At 39.8% G+C, this 9,512-nt stretch overlaps 1 protein-coding gene across 1 annotated transcript; it reads right to left on the bottom strand.

The window, feature by feature from the left end:
- Positions 1-570: 570 nt before the first annotated feature.
- Positions 571-8,622, bottom strand: HN1 (hematological and neurological expressed 1; the record flags this gene model as incomplete). The annotated part of the gene is made up of 4 exons (XM_009574007.1): positions 571-1,533; positions 5,944-5,971; positions 7,886-7,983; positions 8,445-8,622. Coding segments are annotated over 4 exons (447 nt in total), but the record flags the coding sequence as incomplete, so codon positions are not given.
- Between the last annotated feature and the right edge of the window lie 890 nt (positions 8,623-9,512).

Raw genomic sequence — 9,512 nt, 5'->3', positions numbered from 1 at the left:
GGAGCATGTTAGAGCAAATCCAGTTTTATAGGCTAAGCACCTAAGGTAAGGGCTTCTCCAAAACTGATTTGGAAAGCCAGAGTATTTTCAGGCACTGGTTCTTCTGGGAGGAGGGTGGAAAAGGCACACTCTCTCCAGTAGACACACTAGTTCTGTACGAATTCACTGCTTTGGCTTATCGTGCAGCAGATCCGCTCCAGGACAGTAGAGAACTTCATGGTTTGATCTCCCTTCCACCCCCTCCCTTGTTAGGGTCTAATTTTTTTTTTGTTTTGTCAGGAGAATAAACTTTTTTCTATCTTCTTGAGAGAAAAAAGTATTTTGGATAAAACAGATTATATACATCAAGCCATATTCCATGCTTCTCTGATCTAGAAGATAAAAACAAAGAGGTAAGTTGGACACTTTCTTCAGGGGAAGATGGCACATGATGGTGCCCTCAAGCCAGGTATAAGAACTCTCCTCTTCTGCTGCATTCCACCTCTATTAGAGTAGGGCAGGTTGGCTGAGACAAGGACAACCGAGAACAAAGCAAACCCAAACCCATTAAATAAAACCCACACAGGAAACACTGCTTCAAAATTTCTGTATTATTTACTTTTAAGCAACAGTCCAGCTTTGTGAAATTACAACACACACTTTAAAGGATGAGATTTTCACCTCATGGTCAAGCACCAGCATGATCATGCACAGCATTGAGTCAGTTGTAAAAAAAATGCCCTGTAATTTTTATTTATTTATATGATCCATTCCACCCTTACTGAATAAAGTCTCAATAAATCCCCTCCTAGCATCAGGCCAGGCGGCTCTGGTCATCAGCCCTCTATTTGGCACATACCCTGCTTCATAGTAGTCCAGTATAAAGATCATTTAAATTTTTTTTTTAAAGGCAGCATGGTGTACACTAACCACTTCATGATTTATATGGCACAGCAGGGCTCAAGGCATTTACCACATGCAGTCAATGAAGCCTTTTAGATCCCCAAATCCCACATGTGGGGGAAGGGACTGCTCTTGCTGATTGTTTGCTGGCCTGTTTAACCAGGATTCTAGACCCTTGTAAAGCTAAGGGGTTCTAAAAAATCTCAGTACAAAAACCCTCTAAGCACACTTAGAACCAATCTACTCTCCTTTGAATTACATTACTATACTTCATAAAGCTTTCCCTCAAGTCTATCACTAGAAAACACTCATGTCACTTTCAGTAAATCTGGGGGAAACACAGGACAGAAGTGGAAAAAAACCGTGATCTCAAAAAAAGATGGAGTACATAAAGTGCTTCTTTTTAATGAAAGAAATTCGAGATGTACAGTCAGGCTCAAGTTGTGCAGTTCACAAGCATGGGGGAAAGAAACAGACATGAGTTCAAAACAGCCAGGAAGGGAAAGGTTTAACCGAGGACTAGGCTGGACTTGCCACCGGGTGGATTTCTCCTGGATGGTGCTGGTGCTACTGGGCTAGGAACAGGTGCAGCAGGCAGGGATTTTTCTTCATTCTGACCTGGGGCAGCTTCTACATCAGCCTCAGTGTTTTCTAGAAGAAAAGAAGCTTTTAAAGAGTTTGATGTGGATGATGAAAGCCAGATGTCTCACTGGCTTATACAGAAGATCAGCTCCTGTAAATTTTCTCCAGCCTTACAGACACATTCAGAGTGCTGCTGTAAACTGCTGGCAGGACAGACTTCAGCCCTCTGAAGTGTTTTTCAGATGAACTCTGATGCCTTACAGTTCAGTTTCAGGCATTCAAGAGCCACATTCACACAGATATCATTAGGGGACCCCAGCAATTTTTTATTTTTTTTTTTTAAATGACAAGCAGCTTAAGTCTTAAGTCTTGTACATATTATTAGTCAGCATGACTATGACAATTGTAACTCAAGTCCGAGCAGGTGCTGGAAACCAAGTCACAGAAGCACCAGTACTTGTAAGCGAGAGCTCAAACTACATTCCCAATTTCGTAACTAGAGGAAAGAGGATCTGACACACACTTCTGAGGCTTCACACAGAACACACTAGGGAATAACCATGCATGGGTAGGCTCCAATCGTACACATTCCCTGGAAAGCACACGGTAGTTTCATTTATTTTAAATACAGGACACCGAAGGATTTCTTCACAGGAAGCACTTTAGATACTGTAGCAAATAACTAACGTATCTGCTTCATTGACAATTAATTCATGAGCACAGCAAGTACATTAGCACCTCAAATTTTTATAGATTAACACAAACAGGTATGAGCCAAAGGCTCAAATCAGCACCAAGTAGCTCCCTGATACCTGGGGGGGGTGAGGGGAGTGAAGCTTCACCGCCAGCTTTGTGAAGATGTACTTCATCTGTTTTTTTTAACAGACCGCTTAGTTCCGTCTAATGATTACTAGTTCTTGCTTTGGAGGATTCGTGGAACAGCTGCATGCACCTTAACATCCACTTTCATGACTTAGTAAATCTTGATTGTATTCCCTCTCCCCCAGCCTTCTCTTCAAACTGAAGAGGCACAGCCATTTTAGTCTGTCCTCATTAGGCAGCTGCTGCACCTCCTTACCTTTCCCATTACCTTCCTCTGCCCCTTGTTTACCTCCACTACAACCTTCTGGCCTTTGTATTTCAAGGACTGTATACACGATTCAAGATGTGGGCATATCATTGTTTACAGAAGCAAAACAATGTCTTGTTTCCTATTCTCTCCCTGATGATATTCAACATTTTGCTGGCACCTCCAAACATTTCAGAGAACTTTCAGTAATAAGACTCAAGGCAGATCCCGGGAGATGACTGCTGCGCAGAGCTGAACACAAGACTACCATGGATTAGGTGTTGGGTTCCCTACCCCCCAGATGCATTACTGTATACTTACATAGATTATTCTGCCACCTTTCTACCTGCCTATCTTGTTTAAGTTGAGTCCTTCTGACAGTTAGATTTTCTCACCATCAGCACATCTGGCTACTTGAAAGAGGTAGTATCACCAACAAAATTGGAGATGTCACTGTTCATTACCTTTTCCAGGTCACGGATGAAGGCACTGAATACAACTAGTCCCAGCATCACTTCCCATCGCTCATTTTTCCAACCTGAAAAGCAATCACTAAGCCCTACCCTTTGCCTCCTATTCTTTAACTACCTTCCTATCAATGGGAACAGCTTTCCTCCAATCCTATGGAAACTCAGTTTTTTGGGGGTTTGGGGTTTTTTTGGATTTTTTTTGTGTGTTGTTTTGTTGGGGTTTTTTTTGTTAGTTTTTAATAACCTTTGATGCAGAATTTTATCAGAAACACTGAAAACCCACTCATGTCACTGAACCCTCTGTATCCATGCTTATAATAATATCAAAGAACTCCAACAGCTTAGTATAGTCTCCATGCAATCAGAAATAATCTACAATATAGATTCTCTGCTGTATTCATTAACCCAAAGGCACATCTGAACAAAACAGTTAATACAAAGTTTTAAGCTTGGAAGCTTCTGTAGCTCATGCATACCACCACCTGCTTACTCAGCAAGCTGAGAACAACTGTGGCCATGCCCACAGCGCTGAATGCTCCATTGTTTGTGCCTTCAGCAGACAGTCCGAGTACTGTGCAGTACTGGTGATCATGATCTGTCCACCAGATGCCAGACTCCACCTTCCTGTGTATCATGTAAAGTCGGTCATTGGTGACAGTCAATCGAGTGCTGTCTAGTTCTCCTTAGCTAGTCACATTCATTAAGTACACAGTGCCAACTGAATCACAAAAGAAACAAGAACTACTATCTATCACAGGAGACTTTGGGGAAGTTTCTATAGCATTTAGAGGCTCATGTAGCCAGCTGATATACACATTAGTACTTCCCACATAATCAAAGTACAGATAAGTTTGCTAACCTAATAACTAAAGTGGTAAATGCAACAGGATCAGATCAAATGTTAAAGTTCTTCCCTTATCAGAAAGGGTATAATCTCTGAAACAGCTGTCTATGGAGTATACTGCAAACCATTGGAAACTTTGATGCACAGAAAGGAACTACAGCTTCCAAACAGGAAACAAGAACACTACTGCAAAAGGAACAAGTTTTCTTCCCCTAGACAGATGTGAATAAATAAATACGCATATCCCACCTACTTGGGGGTTTATAATCAGTTACATACAGAAAATAATTTCCAAATTCAGAAGAACAAATATTTTTTAATGATGGAAACCTATTAAGAATCTAGTTATGCTGTGAACTCGTAAGCAGACAGCTTTTATTTGGAAGTGTATTCATTCAGCCCCTTTCAAACCTCAGAGACAGCTCTACAATATTAAGTACAAAAATCACATGTCTGACAGGTGGGATGCTAACCAGCTCATGTCTGCCATCTCACATAGCAGGAATATCAAGTGGTGGAGTGACACACCTAGCTCAACAAGACTCTGTGCTCCATTAAGCTACAATACCCAAAGCTATCAACACTAGAAATTAATTTAACAATTCATTAAAATTCTCAGGTATCTGTCACAGACGCCATGTCCAGGAAGCATTAACTTTCTACTCCTTCTTAAGTACCAACAGTGGAAGTTTAACATTCAAACCTTTGCCTGTCATTTTTATTTCATCTTGACAATCTTAAAAAATTTCATTACAGCAGTAAACAACCCCAGTTACTTTCCAGTAAAACTTTTTTTTAAACCACCTCCCAGCATACATTTACTTGATACTTGATAAGAACTTCCTTCACTGTCATCTACCAGAAACAACCAAAAGCCAACAAACATGACACCTGTGAAAACGGGAACTTGTTCTAAGAGTCAGGAATATAATTTTGTCCTCAAGTCAGCTGTTGCTAACCCAGGCAGCCCTATTTTTGCTTCCTCCCATCCCATCTCTTCTTGACTCACCACTGCTTGCAGGCTCTCATCTGACCCCATAGTGAGCTGGTTTAAAAAGGTACCAGGAGAAGCAGCAGAGCCCTTAGATCAGTTTACTTCTATTATCAAACCACATCCTCCTACTTGAGGCATAAACTCTAAATGCCTACAGTGCTAATTAAGATCAGACAGACATGGGAAAGAAATACTAAAGAAGCCTGTATAGTTTGATTAGAAGCAGCCTGCTGAAGAAGCAAGACTTAACAGATACCATTTAGGAGGCAGTTAAAAACATTCTGGAAAAACTCTCACCCTCCCAGTAAAAGTCTTTTCAGGACATAGAACTGCTAATAGCTTTAGTGATCTCCCACAACTCTTAGGTGTTGAAAGTAGCACTTAGAAAGTACCCGGCCAACATACACATTCCTCTCATCAGGAAGTAAGCTATACTTAAGGTGAATGTTACAAAGGAGAGATTTCCAGCCTCAGAGCTAGAAAAAACACTTCAAGGTTAACATGCATGCTGCTAGGGTAAACGCCTCTGTTTACATGAAATCTGCAGTATGCATATGAACTTCCTTGGCAAAAATCAGCATTTATAAAGCAACAGGAACCTAAAAGCTAGTTAACGCAGACACTTGCAGATGCAGTAGCTGGTTTTGATTATTTCTGTGAATGTAGTGTTTGCTGTATGAGAAGACAATAGGAAAGAAGTAAATTGCTAAACTAAAATCCATTAAGTTGACTGTACTATTTAATTATAAGCTACTATAAACAGCAGTATAGTCTTTCAATCACTGAACTCTTTGCAAGATGGTATCCACCTTGCCTTCTAGTACTTAAACAAATCTTGACACCAATTGCTGCTGGCAAAATAAACTAACAGGACTGTTCTCATTTTTAACCTGATGACTAACAAGCACTCTGCCATTTCATTCCATATCCATGTTTCCACTTAAGTAGTTAAGTCACTTTATTGATTCGATGGAAGCAAGGGACAACCCCAAGTTGTCTCTCTCCTAATACATGACGATTTATATATCCTACATCCTCTTCTATTTCAAAAGCACCTAACCACAAAAGGCTTTTACTAGAAGAGTCCAAAGGAGTTACTCACCAGAAGCTTCACCACCACCATCTCCTCCCTAGAAGAGAGAGAAACACATTATATCTCACACTTCACAATGTATTTTCCCCCTCCATCAAAAGGGTACTCAACACTCCATGTTATGACCATGGTGGTCGGGCACACTGCTCTATCTAGCAACACTTTCCAATGAAGCACTTTTAGACCAGCAACTGGCTCTTAGGGACAGATATCAGAGTGGCATGGTGAGTTCTGCATACATATTTCTGCAGATTAATATTATGGGTTTGTAAGCACCAATTCTTACAGAGTGACTAATTTAATTTCATCAGCTCTTTATTTACCTAACATCCTTTTAAAAGTTTAAACAGATACTACTGAAGAAATCCTGATGACCTATAATATGTGGCATACTTGTTATTCCCATACTATGAAGGATGTGGGTGGGCAAGAGCATTTTATTATGAACAGCATCCTTCATGAGGCAGCACTGACCGTAACCAGAATGTTGTATCTGCTGAGCAGTAGTGACAAGAAAGTTATACCGTAAGCAATTAGCAATAGTTCAGTGTCCCCTCCTTTTCCCACATCAAACATTTATCCGTTAGCAAGGCCAAGAACATTTGTTTAATCCAGGATATTTAACTTCATTTGTGAAATACAGATCAGTTTTTTGCAACATTACTGATAAAGTTTCCTTCACTACTTAAACAGCTAAACATTCTTTTCATACTGAATTTGTTCACAGGCTGCAACTTGACACAAAGATACAGAAAGTCTTCTAGCAGCAACCAAGGCTCCCCAATGGCATGAGGTTTTATCAGCTTTCACAGATTTAACATTGCTAATTACATAGTGAAACTGCAGTCATCAGGATATAAATGCACTGAAACTCACGCAAATGTATTGCCTTAAGTCTCAGACTGGGCTACAATACATCAGCTCCAGCTTCTGCTGTTTGAAGCTGTAACTACTGCATAAAATTAAAGTATTCTGCATTGGAAGAATTTGTTTGCAAAGATGAGAACCACACAATTTAATACCATTAAGTAGAAAATAGAATTAGACTAAGCAGTTTATTTTTGTTTTCTGTGGTAGCAGCTATAAATTTAATCTCACATATATTTCTAAATTGGAACAAGACACGTTCTGCAACAAAGAACAATTTCACGGCTCAAAGCGCCTATTAATAACAAAAACGGGTTAAAGTGATGATCAATGCCAATAATCAAGATAAAACTTGCTGTTTATAACCCATGAGGTAAAAGGTATCTCCACAACATTTGAGATCAACAATTTACCTACCCAGGAGAGCTTTACAGAACAAGGGTTCTTTTTTTCCTCTAGAATTTGTTTATGTAAGTGCAGTCCACCCTAGGTTCCTGTTTTATTAAGTTCAGAGGAATTATTACTCTTCATCCTGTTTTTCCCATTAAATGTAATCATACATCAAGCAAAACCCATGTTAACACTACAAATCATGCTCTCTATTGCTACCAAGTAGACAGTTTACATAGGAAGTAACACACCTGATGGTATTATTAAAGACCGTAACAGAAATAAAACAAGCATTCAAGCTACTGAGGTAAGCACGTGTTGGGATGTGAAACCAAGTCTTTTATCAGTCCACAGATCCATACAGTTTGTTGTCGGTAACTATTGTTTGTGAAACAAACACACAAAATTGTTAAAACACACAACTACACACATGGCTGAAGCTAGATTTCACCCCACTTCATTACTGTCTCATCAATAAGAAGGGTTAAGAGCTCTAGGAAAGTGGTCCTTTTAGAAAAATCCAGCCCTTCATCAACACACTGTAAGACTATAAGGTGGAAAAGACAACCTTCAGGAAAAGAACAGATTCAAATCCTACAATGCTTCCAACTGGGTGAACATCGGTGATAAAGCAATCACACACAGAGCATGAATTGTCCCATTATCAGGCTCTTTTCATAGTTAATGTACTGACCTTGGGATCTACAAAGTCTCCACAGTTCGCATCAGTTGAATTTCTTCTTTGTGGTCCAGATGATTCACAGTCTTCTCTGATTTCACCTGGCTTAGTCCCTACAAGCAGAGATTAATTCCAATCAGGTTGCAAGATAAACTTACTGGGAAAGCAGAGCATAAATAGTCAGGGGTTTTGGGGGGTTTGGGTGTTTTGGGTTTTTTTGTTTGTTTGTTTGTTTTTTAAATTAAATCTTTACCATTCTAAGATGTCCTGGTCCTTTAGATACTGTCTCACAACAGCATCTCATGCAGTTGAGGGTGCCATTTAAACAGCTGGAAACTAGGGTCCCAAGGCTTACATACTGGAAGTGCTTTGCCGAAATGGAAGCTTAATCCCAGCTGCAAGTACAACGCAAAGCTAAACTTCCTCCGATTAATCAAGACCAATCAGTGCTACTCCAAACACTAAAGACACAAGTTCACCTTACCGTGAACTTGATTAACTTTGAGAAATTGCATCCAAAAAAAAAGAATTAATGCATGTCAGCAAATCTGGAAACAAAGCACTACGTTCTTACCCAATGATTTAGCCCAGGAAGGTGGGTTTTCTTCAGGAGTTCCAAAGATGCTGGATACCATTTTGTTCCTTCGCACAGGTTGTTCTTTTGGTTCGTCAAAACCCAAGGAAAAGTTGGACCCACCACCAGGAGGACGCAGCACTCTGTAGAGAGACTCAGCTTTACAACCTTGCGTGTACCATTACTAAGCTGCACTCCAATACATAAACTAAGACTAATAAGCCAAGAGATGATTGTTGGCTTTTGTAATGGGCAATCATACAGGCTAAATTCTGTCCAAACAGAAACTACGCGAGATGACTGTATTATGCACTGGATTTTAACAAATGACACGGACTGTCATGTCTTCAGCGCATAGTTTGAACTATAAAGGTAAGCTGCCTGCCAGCATTCAATCCAGGCACTGTATCTCCACTACTCTTCTCTTCAGCGACACTTCGAAAAATAAAATGCTCCTGCACTCTACTTGTGCCCTTGTTGGGTTTTTTTGTTTGTTTGTTTGTTTTTTTAAAGAGAACCCTGTGAAGGGTAACATTAATCTTCAAACTGGCAGCACAGCAAAGACTAAAGTTTGGCATATGAGCCAAAGTACTGGTTGCATCACTGATGACTGGGGGCTGCAGCATTTATCTAGATTTGTTTCATTGGAAAAACCCTCAAGTCTGCAGCACACTACTGGACTAGACTTAAAAGATGCAATTAAACAGTTTTCAGTTAGACTATTATTAGGAGAAACACATATACAAAGCTCCAGATATAAAACCTAAATCTAACAATCTTCTGTTAGACAGACACAAAAGAAGCCTGATTGGTACTTCATGAGCTATATTACAGTCTGCTTTCCAACTTGCAGAAATCAACAAAAATTAACAGCAGCAGCAAAATAAATCTTGAAATGTAAATTCCTTCAGATCTCATTTTCTTAAGCATGAGATCTTTTCAAGGCTGATGTGTTAGCTGGAGAAGCCAGACAAAGGCTAACAGAGTAAAAATGTATAAGGTCATATGAGAACTGTCACAACCCCAGAGAGATGCGAGTACACCAACAGAACTGGGCTTTCAAGACAT

Source organism: Fulmarus glacialis, unplaced genomic scaffold (assembly GCF_000690835.1).
Source record: "Fulmarus glacialis isolate BGI_N327 unplaced genomic scaffold, ASM69083v1 scaffold36653, whole genome shotgun sequence".
Classification (NCBI taxonomy): Eukaryota; Metazoa; Chordata; class Aves; order Procellariiformes; family Procellariidae; genus Fulmarus; species Fulmarus glacialis.
This window is presented reverse-complemented; position numbering and strand designations above follow the sequence as displayed.